This window comes from Rhamphochromis sp. 'chilingali' (assembly GCF_963969265.1).
Source record: "Rhamphochromis sp. 'chilingali' genome assembly, chromosome: 20".
In the NCBI taxonomy this organism is placed as follows: Eukaryota; Metazoa; Chordata; class Actinopteri; order Cichliformes; family Cichlidae; genus Rhamphochromis; species Rhamphochromis sp. 'chilingali'.
The window spans coordinates 16,592,596-16,608,738 of record NC_137947.1 but is presented as its reverse complement, the minus strand read 5'-3'; the positions used below and the strand labels follow the sequence as shown (position 1 = coordinate 16,608,738).

General features: G+C 39.9%; 2 protein-coding genes across 8 annotated transcripts in view; one reads left to right on the top strand and one right to left on the bottom strand.

Annotated features, from left to right (window-relative positions):
- The first annotated feature begins 394 nt into the window (after positions 1–394).
- Positions 395–13,752, top strand: alox5a (arachidonate 5-lipoxygenase a). The gene is made up of 14 exons (XM_080869399.1): positions 395–721; positions 1,633–1,831; positions 1,942–2,023; positions 2,113–2,235; positions 2,834–2,940; positions 3,037–3,209; positions 4,193–4,339; positions 4,468–4,671; positions 4,747–4,833; positions 6,780–6,958; positions 7,150–7,271; positions 7,681–7,781; positions 8,916–9,086; positions 9,285–13,752. Exons 1-14 carry the CDS (start codon positions 572–574, stop codon positions 9,462–9,464), a joined length of 2,025 nt encoding a protein of 674 aa, XP_080725525.1. The 5' UTR covers positions 395–571; the 3' UTR covers positions 9,465–13,752.
- Positions 13,650–16,143, bottom strand: part of marchf8 (membrane-associated ring finger (C3HC4) 8) — a 93,522-nt gene continuing 91,028 nt past the window's right edge. For all 7 annotated transcript variants that reach the window (XM_080869400.1, XM_080869404.1, XM_080869401.1 and 4 more), the window contains one exon: positions 13,650–14,348. In XM_080869400.1, coding sequence (XP_080725526.1) covers positions 14,044–14,348 — 305 coding nt within the window. In that variant the 3' untranslated portion in view covers positions 13,650–14,043. The remainder of the gene's footprint in view (positions 14,349–16,143) is intronic.

The following is a 16,143-nucleotide window of genomic DNA, read 5'->3' as shown; positions in this document are numbered from 1 at the left end:
CACATCAAATTAGTTAAAGTCTGTTAGTGTTTTAATGTAGGTTGTCGTGCTCGTCTCTGTTTTCCTAAAGGAATTCCAAAATCAGGGATGCTGTCCCTTATATACATATTAAAAAAAACTCCTTTGTCTGCAGACAAAGGAAGGTTTAAAAGAAAGAAAGTTTAATTTGATACCTGTTTCTGGAATAAGACACCTTTTCTTGTGTCCACATTTATGTCTGTAGGCCTTAAAACACCTACAATAACAGAGGAAGGACGGCTATATTATATTTTGACCTCATTTCAAGTCAAAGCGTGGCAGTCAGTCACATCACAGGGAGGTCAGTTAGTTCTCGTCATGCACCTCCCCCTGTCACATGATTATACAATATCTTGATGCTTGAGTTGTAGCAACAAGTGCGAAGTTTACATCACCGAAGAAAAGCTTTTAGGCAAGAAGGGGAACCAACGGCTGCTAAACATCTCAGATTCAACCTCTCGTAGGTGATAATAGAAGAGATTTACTGCAGATTTCTTCACCTTCAGACGTTGTTGGGACATTGCTGGAGTTCTTTACGTCCTGTGTGGTCGTCATGCCTTCTTATACAGTTACAATTGCCACAGGGAACCAGTGGTTTGCGGGGACTGATGATTACATCTATATTACACTTGTGGGCACGGAGGGGTGCAGCGAGAGAACGCTCCTGGACAAACCTCTTTACAATGACTTTGAGAGAGGAGCGGTAAGTGATGAAAAACTGCTGCGAAGATGACTGTTTTATTTTTATTTTATATTCATGGATGATGATCACAAACAGCTGATAACTGTATGGTTGATTTTCTAACACTGGAAAATAACTCAAAATGTTAGAAATATTCCAGTGTTAGAAAATCAGCACTGCTCAGTGTTAGTCATTGTTAATCTTCAAAACTAACTGGGTTGCTTTTAAACATATAACACTGTCAAAAGTGTTCATTTAACACCCAACAGTGTTGTATTTAACACTCAGAGTGGACCCATATAGACACTCTCTAGTGTTAATTTAACACTGGAGATTTTGCTGTGTGCAGTGACGGAAACGGAGCCACTTTTATAACACGATGAGATGATCAGTAGGTTATTAAAGTAGCACCTTTCAAAATTAGAATTACTTTCAGTACAAAACAAAAGGCCCCACAGGACTGAGGTCACCTTCTGCCAACACCTCTGTGCCAAACAGCCATTTTAAGAGCTCAGAGGCCCTGTGCGCTTTGATTAATCTGACCTGTTTTGGCAGCAGTAGGGGGGCATTATGCACTATCAGGGGGGTGGTTTTAATGTTACAGTTGATTGTGGTAAATCTATGGGTATAAATTAAACAATGGGAAATTACAGAAAGTGAATTTTATATTATAAATGTTAAATTTACTCATTTCTAATTTCTTAGATTGCTTAGATTTAATTTTCAGTTCAAATAATATATTAAAAAGGTTTTTCTATTTTGTTTACAGATTATAGATTCAACCCACTTACAAACATGCATATGCTTCTATTTTGTTTTTTACTTAAAAATGTCCCATATTATATGCTTAGAAATTTCTTTTCCCCCCATTTAATAATAAACTGGCAGTTTTCAGCATTCACTTTTGACGGTAGATGTTGACCACGTTTCAGGTGGACTCCTATGAGGTGAGAGTTGGGGAGAACCTGGGTGATATCGTCTTGGTGAAGATTGAGAAGAAGAAGTACTGGGTGCAAGACGACTGGTACTGCAGGTACATCACTGTCAAGACCCCATCTGGAGACTACTTGGAGTTCCCCTGCTTTTGTTGGCTGGTGAATGACAAGGAAGTGGTGCTCCGAGATGGACGAGGTAGTCATCTCTTGTTTTGTTTGTTTGCCACACAAATCACATGTTTTGTCTTGTTCATCTGTCAACCTGCAGTGGAAAAACGAGTTCCACACTTTTTCTTTCTCTTGTAGCACATCTGCCTCAGGATGATAAGACCAGTCTGGTCAAGCAGCACAGACAGAAAGAGCTGGACGGGAGGAGAAAAACCTACAGGCAAGTTTGCGCTGCATCTCCAGCTTGTTATTGTGAGGTACAGGCAGGCTGATGAGGATGTTTTCTAACAACACTGCTGCATTTTACAGATGGAGAGAGTGGCAGCCAGGCTTTCCTATGAGTATAGATGCTAACAGACACAAGGATTTGCCCCGGGACATCCAGTTTGACAGTGAGAAAGGAGTGGACTTCATACTGAACTACAGCAAGGCGTAAGTGACCCCACTTACAACTGCCTGCAAAGGTGAACGAGTCCCTCAGTATACAGCACAGAGGGAGTCAGTGGAGTTTTAACCCCTGTTTAATGCAAAGCATTCAGAATCAAACGATGGGCTGATGCCTGATGATATGCTCTTTATTTTCTGTACTCAGGGATAACCAGGAAAAAAACCCAAAACATAAACAGTGGTGTCATTGTCTGTTTATCACCGGAGACATTTGCATTGCGCTTGTAGGCAGACGTGTGAGCTTGCGAGTAGATGCAAACACAAAACAGATCCAAAACACAACTGTTTGCGTCACGAGCAGGGTGAACAAAAATACTCATGCTAATATTATAATCGAATGGCTAAACCAGTTATCCATTTTGAGCTCCAGTTGTTTCTTCAGAAATGCTGCAGCTTTGTGGACAGAAGTAACGTCAAAAAGTGAGCATTGCTGCATCATCAGACGTCGTTTTCTTTTCCTGAAATTATTTTAACAGCAGTGTTTCTTTGATTCTTTGCTCCAAAATACATCCAATTTCAGATTCTTTGGTTTTCTTGAATGTTGTGCATAACGGTGATTGTGATTACGATGATGATTTTCCAGAATAGAGAACCTGTTTGTGAACCAGTTCATGCACATGTTCCAGTCCTCCTGGAGTGACTTCTCTGACTTTGAGAAAATCTTTGTGAGAATCAAAAACACCATTTCAGGTCAGCTTCATCTACACTACATTATACAAACATACTTATATCACATTAAATATTTTAGATATTTCCTCTGAGATTCTGACATGATATAATATTCAGAGTATGTGATGCAACACTGGAAAGAGGATTTCATGTTTGGATACCAGTTTCTGAATGGTTGCAACCCTGTACTGATCCGGAAGTGCAAGAAGCTCCCTGACAAGTTTCCCGTCACTCATGAGATGGTTGCTGTCAGCCTGGAGAGGGAGCTCACCCTGGAGGAGGAAATAGAGGTACACATGGCTATGTTTGTTTCTCTGAATGTAGTGGATTTATCAGTGTGAAAAATTTGTCAGGTTTATGTTGACAGCAGCTACAGCTCTCTTTAAATCTCCCGCTAATGCAGTGGTTCCCAAACTTTTTTTTTGCCAGCCCCCCCTTTATTTTACAAGAAATAATAAAATAAACCACTACCCCCTTTTGAATAACAGAAAAACGAACCGTCTTTATTGTGTTATTATTTTATGTCTATTTTTTTTGACTGTGTAAGAATATTCAACGCTGATGTCAATACATTTTTCAAAAAATGTCTCTCTGTGCAAAATGGGTTTAAAAACATAAACAACTATGTTTTAGTTTTGTGAAAAAGTGAAAAGTGAGTGTCGTTACATTACCATTCAGTTTGAGGGCTACAACAGAAAATTATATGTTTATTCACGTGGTATCGGATGGGATTGTTTTAACAAACGAAGGACATTTTTCCTGATAATTATTTTTATCCTCCTGTAACTTTACTGTATAAAGAGCTAAAACCTCCAAAGTTTCAGGAATAGTTAGTCGTTATAAGAAGCGTTCGTGAACTAAAAATCAAGAATGTGGGATACTGTTTTGGAGATTGATTTGGAGAGCCCAACGTGTGTTCCTGACGCAGGGGAAACTAATTCTGTCGGGGATACCTACCTTGGCACGACAGCTGCTGTTCTAGTCTTGGGTTTGGAAGCATATCTGGCGATGCTTCAGCCTCTGGTTTGCGTTTGTGTGGGAGCCCCATCAAAAACCTGTCCATTATGCTAGCAGTGTCCAAGGAGGCGCGCCCCACACTTTGGGAACTAATGCATAATATAAACTGGTGTTCTCCAAAAGCTGATTCTGTTCATCTGGACGTTTTTAGTGGGAGAAACATTTCGTCACTCATCCAAGTGACTTCTTTAGTCTCAGCTGACTGCAGGTTTGCCCAATCTTATAACCAAAAAATAAACTGGTGTTCTCACTCCAGGCAGGTAACATCTACATAGTAGACTACGAGGTGCTAGACGGCATCACTCCAAACTCCACAGACCCCTGCACACTGCAGTACCTGGCAGCTCCGATCTGTTTGCTATACAAGAATGCTCAGAACAAGATCATGCCCATAGCCATACAGGTAAAAAGATGCTCAACAGCAGCAGTTGTGTGTTACGTTGTTTTTAACAGGCGACCATTTCTTCATGCAGCTGAAATTTCAGTTTGACTGAAACTCTTGCTTTTTCATTCCACGCTGGTCTTTTTCAGCTTGGCCAGGTTCCAGGTGAAGACAACCCCATCTTCCTGCCAACTGACGGTCAGTACGACTGGCTGCTGGCTAAGATCTGGGTCCGCTCCAGTGACTTCCACCACCACCAGACAATCACACACCTGCTCCGGACACATCTGATGACAGAGGTGTTTGGTATTGCCATGTTCAGGCAGCTTCCTGCTGTTCACCCTGCATTTAAGGTAAAACTCCAGCTTATTATTAAATGTTATGACTTATTGATTCCTTGGTTTACTGGTTGTCCATCCTTCTCCCAGCTACTCATCCCACACATTCGTTTTACCATCGCAATCAATACCAAGGCTCGAGAGCAGCTCATCTGTGAGTGCGGCATCTTCGACAAGGCGAGTTTGTGGATAATCATTCCTTTAACCTTAATGAATAATGAATTCATTCATTTCTTCACAAATTAAATTTTAACCATTAGAGGAAAAAAATACTCATAACCTTCTCTCAGACACATCATTACGTACAGCTGCTTAACATATTACTGATATTTATTTAGACTCATTCTCTCTGATTGATCTTTCTGAGTTAACTTCAATAATTACCTTCTCCAAACCATCGGCGTGTCTATTAGATCCAATTCATACAAGAATGCTCAAAGAAGCCCTACCATCATTTAATGCTTCAATCTCAAATATGATCAATTGATCTTTATTAATGGGCTGTGTACTACAGCCCTTTAAGGTTGTAGTAATTAAGCCATTACTTACAAAGCTGTGATTTGTCACTTGATCCAGCTGTCTTGGATAATTATGGGCCAGCAGCTAACTGGGCTATTACAACTAACTAATCGTCTGCAGAGTAATTTTTGTGCTCATCACAGCACAGAAATGGCTTTAGTGAAGATTAAAGCCGATCTTTTTATGGTCTCTGACAGTGGACTCCTCTCTGTGCTTGTACAGCTAGACTTCAGTGCAGCGTTTGATACTGCTGACCATAATATTGTATTCCCTTATGCAGTATCATTCAAAGGCATAGCATGCATAGCACGCAACTCTATTCGTGAAGCCAGATAACACACTAATTAGGTAAACTGGAGGAATGTCTTTCTCACGGCGATATTCGCCGGTGTATTAATGGAATGGACCCAAATGCAGAACACAGGAGGAGACAGTACTGAGGAGGGAAAATAAACAGACGACCTGACAAAGACAGAATGACAATAGACAGACTAAATACACACAGGAGGTGATCAGGGGAAGTGGAAATACATGAGGATACACCTGACACAGATGAACATCGTGACACCACAGGGGAAGTAAAACAAAATACATGGAACATGGACACAAGACTTTCAAAATAAACAGTAAACATGACAAGACAACTAACACCTGACAACTAACACAGAAGACAAGAACAGACTCACAGAAGGGGGCATAGAAACCTAAACTAGAATAAAACTCAGCTAAATCCTAACTAATAATGACAACACAAGAACTAAGCATATATTCAATACAATATAAGAATATAAATCACACAGGTGACTCAAAATGCTGGGTCACAGCCCCAGCCCCTGACAGTCTTAAAGATTTAAAGACCTGGATGACCTCTAAATTACTGCCTCTATATTCAGATAAAACAGGGGTCATTGTAATTGGCCCTAATACCCTTTACTTAATCTGGATGACATTATTTTGGCCTCCAGTGAGGAATCTTGGTGTCATTTCTGTCCACCAGTGCACATATTATACAAATATTTAGGACTGCTTTCTTGTGCACAACATCTCTAAAATAAAAAAACATCCTGTTTTGGAGTGATGCTGAAAAACTAGTTCATGCATTTATTACTTCCAGCCTGCACTATTGTAACTGATTCCTATCATGATGTCCTAAAAACTCCCAGAAAAGCCAACAAAGGCTAGAAAGAGATAGCATATTTCCCACATATTGGCTTCTCTTCATTGGCTCCCTGGTAAATCCAGAACTCAATTTAATGTCCTTGCCTTCACATAAAAGGTCTTGAATAATCAGGCGTCATCTTATCTCAGAGATCTCGTAGTACTGTATAGACCACTTTGCTCTCAGACTGCTGGTCTATTTGTGGTTCCTATGGTATTTAAAGGCTTTCAAGCCCCTCTGAAAGCAAACCCAGTCTCTCAACAAACAAACTTAACTGGATCTTCCTTTATTCGCAAAACACTGAGGCTTAGCTTAGCAAACAAAAATCTAACTAACATAGTGAAATAATGAAGTAGGGAATTTAGCAAAAGTGCATTCCTATTGAAGACTGAAAGTTAAATTTGCTTCAGTTTAAATAAGGATGATGTTCTGCATCCTCATAAAGGCGAATGCAACAGGCGGAGGCGGTCACGTCCAGATGGTTCAGAGGGCTGTGAAGACTTTGACCTTCAGGTCTCTGTGCTTCCCTGATTTGATCAAGTCCCGTGGTGTGGACAGTAAGGAGGAACTGCCCACCTACTTCTACAGGGATGATGGCTACAAGGTGTGGGAGGCTACCAAGAGGTGAGGAATGACTTTTTAAAGTTTTAGCACAGAGCACTGAGAAAGGAGTGAGGGCAGTTGTAAGAAAGAACAAACAGCGAGAGGTGTAGGAAGATTTCTACCCTTGTGTGTGTGTGTGTGCTTCAAATAAGAGAAGTTACAGCATTTTTTTCCCTCTGTACGTGACATGACATCCGTTTTCTTCCCCACAGGTTTGTGTCTGATGTTGTGAATATTTATTACACAAGCGATGAGAGCGTGCAGGGAGATGAAGAAATCCAGGCCTTTGTTAAAGATGTGTGCAGCTTCGGTATGCAGGACCTGGATTACTGCGGTAGGTAGAGGAGTTGTTTTGCGTGCGGTTTCTTTTGCTAATGCAGCATCGAGCAAAATACACCACCCAACCATCCATTCAGACTTTTTCTCAAGGAGAAAAGATGCTTGCTCTCCTACTCTGGTGTTTTCTGGAAGACAGGTATGACAGGAAACAGACAGCATTATAAATTCAAATCTGCTCTCTTATGGATGAATAGTTTAAGGGTGAAGGAGGGAAGCCACAGCAGTCTGATTGTGTCACTCCCTGAGTCCTGATGTTGTAATGCTTCTGCATTTCACCACGCTTGTCTATTCTGAGTGCAATGTGCAGAGATAGACTTGCAAAAGAAAAAAGCGGTGGAAAAAAAAAGAAAGAAAAAAGCTTGGAGCTCATTTTGTCGATTCTATGTTCCCACTTTCGTGCATAGAGTTTCCCAAGTCCGTGAAGACACGCGAGGAACTGATAGAGTACCTGACCGTTATTATCTTCACTGCCTCAGCCCAGCATGCAGCTGTCAACTTCGGACAGGTAAATGGAGGCGTGTCTAGAAGTGGAAATTCATTGATTTTTAAGTCAAAAAGTACCTACTTAAAGTAAAAAATGTTAGAAATATTAGAAAAAAACACTTGCTACTGCAGAAGTTTCATTAATACAGGAAAACGTTTTTGTACACTGTTCCTACTGAAGCATCAGTGTGTGCATTTAAAACCCGCAGCAAAGTTTTCCTGCTGCAGCCGATTGAGGTGAAACTAGTGGTGACTACGTTTCCTACAGCAGTGGTTGTTACTCTTTTTGGTAAAAAATAACGCCCAATAAACACAACAACATTAACAAGCACACACATTTCGAGCACACACATTCTGTAGACATAGATATAGACATGAAAACTTGATGATTTTTTTTTTGAAGTTTTGTTTTTTATTTCTCTTGTTATTTCAGTTATATTTGCATGTTCGAAATAATTCTATCTATCAATAATATTTAAGCTTAAGCTATCCTAAGAGAGTGGCAGCCAAGAGAACTAAAGGTCACATAAGGTCGGCAGTTCGATCCCTGGCTTCTGCTAATCATTTGGCATGATACTGCATCCACTGTGTGTGTGTGTGTGTGTGTGTGTGTGTGTGTGTGTGTGATAGATACAGTAAAGCTATGAATCTGTGAGTGAATGTGGCTTTTGTCAGGGGACATGTGGCAGTAACTTCACCCTGAGAGAATTATGTTTTACATGGTAATTGAACCTATAACTCCCTTTATTCTCTGGTCATCCATGTGTTTTCAGTATTTTATATATGTATATTTATATTTGTATGGGGTCTGCCTACAAAAAGTCTGTTTAATATAAAATCTTAAACCTTTTATGCAGCTATTAATTCCACATGTAATATGCGGTGCAGTATTTTCTTATGAAATCTAAAAGTAAAATTAGAAAGCAGAAGAAGATGAAAGATTTTGCTCGGTATTAAATCTGGTTCTTTATATTCTTCAAAGCTGGCCCTGCTTTATACAGGCCTTTATTATTAAAGTACATAAAACAATATAATCAGAAAATAAGTACTAAGAATATATATTTATTCTTTAATATTTATTCTTTAACATCAGACTTGTACTGTTGTACAGCACTTGGGTAAATGCACACACTGTATCTTTGTGTACATTGTGTAGTATGACTGGTGTTCCTGGATCCCCAATGCTCCATCTACCATGCGGAAACCCCCACCCAACAAGAAAGGTCTGGCCAATGTGAATTTGATCGTTGAGAGCCTTCCTGATCGCGGGCGCTCCAGCTGGCACCTGGGGGCCGTCTGGGCCCTCAGCCAATACCAAGAGAATGAAGTAGGAAAAGCACACAGACAACCGTTCGAACACTTTCAAATCTCAGCACAGACACACCTCCAAAACAATCAAAAGTTTGATACATTTGGTACATTTCTCATTTCCCAAGATGCTCTCCTCTGCTTCAGAATGTACTTCTTTTTTCCTTGTGGCCTTCCTCCAGGCTAAAAAACCTATCACGTCTCACTCTTTCTGCAGTTGTACCTGGGAATGTATCCTGATGAGCACTTCATAGAGAAACCGGTGAAGGATGCCATGGCAAAGTTCAGGAAGGAGCTGGCAGAGATAACCAGCTCCATCAAGAAGAGGAATGAGGGAAAGAAGCTACCATACTACAACATGTCTCCTGACAAAATCCCAAACAGTGTTGCAGTTTGAGAATTCAAACAAGACTAATTTAGTGGAGAGGCTCATACTTATACATACAGATTGAAGATTGATGATGTTACCGAGCTGTCCAGATATGCTCTATGTTACCTATGATTGGGATATTTCTGTGGAAGCGGTTTCTTTTTAATCTTGTGCATCTTGAAAAATCGGAATATTTTGAAGGTTTTTATTGTAATAATTCAAGAAGATAAACTTTCATATAATCTACATTCATTATACGTAAAGTGAACATTAAAAAAACGCTTTAATTATGCTGGTTATGGTCAAAAATCCAGGGTCCCAAATTATTTGAATATTTCCTGAAATGAATCAAAATTGCTGAGGTGTTTTTGACAGCAGCTTTTAGCTTGTGTTCCTTTTTGAGTCCGGTGTTTCTCATCTAACTGTGACTATATACCCCACACATTCTCTCTGTAGTCCAGGTCAGGTGAGCTGGTTGGCCAATCAAACACAATAATAATAATAATATGGTCAGAAAAAACATCTGGTAATTATTTTGGCACTGTGGGCAGATGCTAAGCTTCATGCCGGAAAATGAAATCAGTATCTCCATAAAGCCTCTCAGCAAAAGGAAACGTGAAGCTCTAAAATATCCTGGTAGATGCCTGTGTTGACTTTGGACTTGATGAATCTCAGTGGACCAACCACCAGTAACAACCAGCACCTCGCATCATCACAGATTCCAGAAAGTTCACACTAGAATTCAAACACCTGTGCCTCTCCAGTCTCGTACTTTGATAGAAAATGTACTTCATCTGAAATAAGCAGCAGTTCACTTCCTTCTCTCCTTAGCTCATGTAAGATGCTTCTGACAGGAATGACCTGATGTTACGGATGTGGGTCCTTTCCTAAGGATGTCTCTCCTGCAGTCCTTGTGAAGTTCTCCCAAATTCTTGAATCGACTTCTCCTGATAATCCTCTCAAGGCTGCTGCTTGTGCACCTTTTCCCTGTCCAGTCAACTTCCTGCTGTTATGCTTTGATACAGCGTCTGTGAGCAGCCAGCCTTTTCAGCAGTGTGGCTCTCCTTTAGGAGGGTGTTGGCAATCTTCATCTGGACAACTGACCAATCAGCAGTAGAACTACACCGCCGAAGATATGTTGTTTAATCATTATGTTTGAATAGTAATTTATGCAAGCAATATTCTAATTTGTGAGAATTAGTGTGTGATTAATATAGAATATGTGAAAGTTTACCTTTTTCAATCACAAAAAAAAAAAGTTTTTGAGAGTTATTTTTTAAAGATCCACGGGTACATATTGTGTTGCCTTCATTCACTCAAACGATGGTGTCTTTCCTCATCTTGCCCTTGCATAACAATTACTTAAGAGGTTGAGAGAAGGTGACAAACCGTGTTTTCTGCTATATGCTGAATGTGAAGTTTGTATTTCTGTCATAGAAAAGTTTTAGGGCAAGATCATTGAGCGGCGAGCTGAACGTTTCTGTCGCTGGCATTACAGCTTCTGGCTAAAGAGCTGATTTCAAAATGATTTGCAGCTTATTTGGGTGAAAATAAATTAAAGTGCTACAGCGCAACGCCCTTTGAAATGTTTTTAATTATCCATTAAGACTGTATTTGTCCCTGCTTGTTTTTTTTTTAAAAGTCACAAAGTTTTAAAAGTCACTTAATTTTTTATTTGGTTGTTCTTTTAATTACTACATATTTTGTTCAAACGTGGGAAATTAACTGAAAGCACATCAACATTTTTCATAAAAACAAAAAAGTACATTTTACCAAATTCTTTACAGTTACTATTTCAAAGCAAATTCACAGACAGACTTGCGGAATGGTATAAGACAGGGGAACAGTCATATATGTTCAAGTCCAGTCAGTAGTAAACAAATGTAGCTTTTATGCAAGTTACACTAGTCCCAGACATGATCAAATTTTAGTCACCAGGTAATCAACAGACAGCCTAAAATAGTGAGGCTGAGAAGAGTCTCAGTTGATGTTCTGCTCCGTGGGATTATGGACGTAAAGGGTGAGTGACGCAAAGACGGTAAAGAGGATAAGATGTTCAGAGAGGAAACAATCCAAAGCCATCACACTAGAACAAAACTCCTCTCATATTTCATTGAAGGAGCCAGCTCCTATGGGTAGAAAGTAAAAAGACACCACAATCAATTTAAAAACTAAAAAAGGACTGAAGCTTTGAGCAACTCTATTATCTGAATGACTACATGCAAAACAAGGGCTGAAAATAATTTTCTTCTATTAGTGTCTGGGAAGAAAAATTAAGTGTAAGTTGCATAAAATTCACTAATGAAAGGGTCTTTTTTGTGTGTAAATGAACAAAAATATGCTGTTTTCAGTTAAAAATAAATACAACACAATATAAAGAAAGTAATTTTCTATCCAGAGGACATCCTGGACTTTAAACACCGGTACATAATTGCAGAACAGAACATCAACAAAAGGGTAATTGCACTTTTTAAAAAATAAAATCTGTCTAATTGCACTGAGCCTCCCGGGTACTGAAGAATCTGAGATGGTTCTCATTACTAGGTCTTAATCCAACTTGACACACAACAAGTCCCTCGGCTCATTTATGTATTAAAATTATATTAAACTCCAGATCTCAAGTCTCCGTGGGGCATATACATAAATACAGTATGCAAATAACACAAAACAAAAAAAACCCCAAAGCGCTTTATTGCTGCTGCTGAGCAGTAATTGTCAGGTACGTTGTTGGACCATCATTGTTCACAGACAGTATACTGGTATCAAATACAGTTTTTGAAAAATGTGTGTGTTGCTGGAATGGCTGTAAGGCTCAACATGAGCCTGGGCATTGCTGTGCTCTCACATAGACAAACGCACTTACAATGACTGTGAGCCCCCCCCAGAAAAAACACCCACTTCGACCTGAGAAATCAACCGCTGCCCATCTCAGGCTGCACCTTCACTTTAACACCAGCAGATGGCGGTACAGTCAGCTCCTCAAAAAGCAATGATGCACATCGACTCTGTCACAGCCATAAATAAGCAGCTGTATTGCATTGATTTTATTAAAAGAAACTGAGTTTTTCTGAACGTAATGAGCAGCAGTGAAATGTTACACTGACTTCAAAGTCATTCTTAATGCTTAACTGTGGAGTAAACGTGGCAAAAAAAGGTGTTTTTTAAGCCAGAAATCAGTTGGCTGTCTTGTGATCGAATACTAAAGTAGACCAACATGTAAGAGAGCGAAAACAAATAAAATACACTTACACCGAGTACTCATCTGAAATGCTCACTAAGAATCCTTTCACACTTCCACCTTAATCTTGCTTAATTAAGTGAAAAGATTAAGTGTGGCTGGATTGTAACCATGCAAAAAAACAGGGTAGGAGCTAAAGCATGTTTCTTTTTTGTAGTTAAAACCTTTGGTTAAAGTTCAGTGGACAAACTGAAAGTAGGCAGCTGTGGATTCCTCGAGGCTTGTCCCATGGCTAAGCAAGCGAGTTAACATGTTAAAAACTGTAAATACCTATTTAAAAAAAACAAACAAAGAAAACAAAACACAAGCGCGACGTTGTTTATGCCCGAAGGGCCTCATTATGATCGAGACAAAGCGCAATTTCCCAGTAAAAAAATGATTTTTTTTTTCATTTTATAAATTTTTTGAAATCATTTTTAAAAAGATTACATTCTCAAAGCCTTCAGAAAGTTCACCATGGGGTACAGAAGTCAAGTGGCTAGATTTTCCATCATCTGAATCAAAGTTATGCAACTGACGTCGTTCAAATGACTCATTTTTTTTAACCCCAAATCCTTTTAGTCATCCACAGAAGGATTAATCTTTAAGCATATGTTGCACTTGAAGAAAAGTTTGTTTGCTCTCCCCCATTTACAACGTACAAGATACAAGAAAAAAAAAAAAAAGAGGGGGCAATGAGAAGAAGGGGTGGGATGTGCTTTGGGGACTAAAAAATAAAAAGTGCTTTGATGCATCTTCGGATCCAGGTCTCGCTGGATCCAGACCGCGTGGAGCTGACAGACCGCAGAGATGGCAGTATCTGGAATGTTCCAGAGATCTTGATGCATGGCGCTACATACTGATCCATGGCAGGTTAGCCCGACACTCACAGGAGGTAAAAAAAAGAACAGATTGATCAAAACCCACAAACAAACCACACATCGGGGACCTGTAGACCTCCAGAGCCTTTTGCAAGTCCATTCTTTTCAGTCCAGCTCTCCCAGAGGTGTACATTAAAGAGTCTGTGTGTGTGTGTGTGTGTGTGTGTGTGTGTGTGTGTGTGTGTATACAGAGTGGTTTGCACCAGGCCTCTTCCAACATTTACAGAAGTCAGTGTAAAGAGTCTGTTCCTGGGAAAGGAAAAGATGCAGGTGGAGGGAGGAATACAGTGTGATAGGAGGAATGTAGGCAGAGGGAAGCTCATGGCCTCTCTGTCTTTGTGGATGGAGTTTAGGGAGTATAAGGTGATAGTGGAGGACGTGGGTCATTCTGGCTTCAGGGAAAAGGGTACGGTTGTTCCTCAGTGACCGATCACGACTGTTCCTCTCCTCTGCGGGCCTGTTTGGGTGTGGAGTATGTGCACGACAACCAATGGCACAGACTCTGTTGTCAGACATGAAGCACCTCCATACTGTAGTCCTCTGTTTCCGTGTACTGGGAGGAGTTTGTGTCTGACAGATTGGGGGCCAGAGCCTCCTTGTTCTCCAGACTCGGCTCCATTAGGGGGGGCTTCTCCAGTGGATACTTTTTATATGTCTCTGGACGGTTCTGCACATATATGACCCGGTTATACGCCTTGAGTCTCCTCCATAGATGGATGTAGACTTTGCACTGGACGTACATGAAAACCAGTCCACCTGTAAATCCGATGGCCACCACCACAAGCTTGGTCCAGAAAGGCCATTCCAGGATTCCTGAGGAACAGAGAACAGACAAAAAATAAATAAATACATAAATATCAACAAGTGGACAAGTCAAACACAGAGAAGACTGTTTATAAGCTGCTGCAAATTCATCACATTTCAGTGAATTGTTCAACAGATCATCCTTTAACTAGAATATGCATTAGCAGTGAGGATATCCGCTGCAGGAAACTGTGTCTCCCATTCCTCTATACTGCAAATAGACACTATTATTACAAATTGCCCAGTGTGCTCTACTTTTTCAAACAAGATCTTAACAATTTACTGATAGAGATTTGCCTTTTTTTAAAAGTCAAATTTGTACAGGATTAAAGTCAAAGTCCTGAGCATGGAGAGACGCATGAGATAGCGAGCATCCTGTCATATTTCTATGGTAATGCAATGTGGGTGGGGCCAGTCAATGGGATAAAAGTCAATTATTAAGTTATCTTTTCAGATATGCTATATTGTTTGCATTGTGGCAGCTGACACTAACATTTAGTTTATTGTGTGCATTAATTTACACACTGCTCAAAAATGTGAAGGAAATTAAGGAAGCAGAAACCACTGTGATTTCACCTATTCTGGCATAAATGAAACTAACAGGTGCAATGGCGAGGCAACAACAAACAAGTCAACCCCCCAAAAAAGGGGAAGCATGAGTAGCCACAATAGTTGTTGCTCCTCAGAAAAAGGTGCAGGTACCAGGTGTGCTCCTGGGTTGAAGCCCTTATACGGCCCTCTCCAGCTCTCCGTGTGCAATGGCTCATCTCCTCCACACTGTTGAGACTTCAGATATTTAAGTAACTAAATGATCTGAAATTCTTATCTGGTTCTACAACCTATACACATCTCTCAGCTGACTGCTTTTTAGAAACTCTCTTATATTATTATATCCATATTACCCATCCATACTGCAGTGCAGACTTTTCACAATTTACAGACATGGTGTTCAAAATTGAATTGCCCAATTAGACGAACAGAAACAAAGAAACAGGGGGATAAATGGTGGCACCCTGCTGCAACATTTCTACTTCATGATAGGCTGGGAGCCTTTGGTACAAAAAATGAACAAACAAATGACTCTTTTAAAAGTGGAAACACTGCCAAAAAAGGTGCATCTGTCTATGCAAAACGCTTAGCATTAATGTGATATGCAGTTAATTAGGCAAAGTACATTTCTGTAACTCCAGGGGTAATTATAACACCCTTGCAAAAAGCAGAAATCAAAGAAGAGGATATAAATTAGCAATTTCTGGGACATATAAATATTTGTAATAAGCCTCAGTGCTCTCTAAAACAAATAATAAGAGGCAGCGAAAGTACTCAAAAATGCCCGAAACCCATCCGTTTCTTCATATTGGCTACCATAACAGCTAGTTTAAGATATAAAAGTGCCTCATATGAGGAATGCCAATTCAAAGAAGGCAAACATAATATAACCAGTGTGGTATTAACTATGCTGGACAGAGATGTCAGGGGCTTTCTATCTAGCATTATGAGAAGCGATTAATGTGTCATTTGTTGTGTGAGAATATGTCAGCGAGGTTCATTTTAATCAAAGCCTTCAGCCACAAAGTATAACACAGAAAATAAATCACAGCATGTTCCTCAGCTTTGTCTGTCTGTGTTCATTAGGCGGAAACATTCAGGGAGGTGGTGTGAATATAACCAGCCTTAAAGCATGAAGTACGATTATTTCTACTCGGATATCAAAGAAGAAAAGGGAATGAAAAGGACGTAAAGAGTGGCTGAAAAAAGGACTTGGTACAGAAGGGAGGGAGAAGACACAATGTGAAAGTCAAAA

Excerpts from the sequence above, each read along its gene's own strand:
- alox5a (XM_080869399.1), top strand. The coding sequence starts at position 572 with ATGCCTTCTTATACAGTTACAATTGCCACAGGGAACCAGTGGTTTGCG. Across the intron at positions 4,672-4,746 it reads CTGTTCACCCTGCATTTAAG|CTACTCATCCCACACATTCG; the intron begins GTAAAACTCCAG and ends TCCTTCTCCCAG. Across the intron at positions 6,959-7,149 it reads GTGTGGGAGGCTACCAAGAG|GTTTGTGTCTGATGTTGTGA; the intron begins GTGAGGAATGAC and ends TCTTCCCCACAG.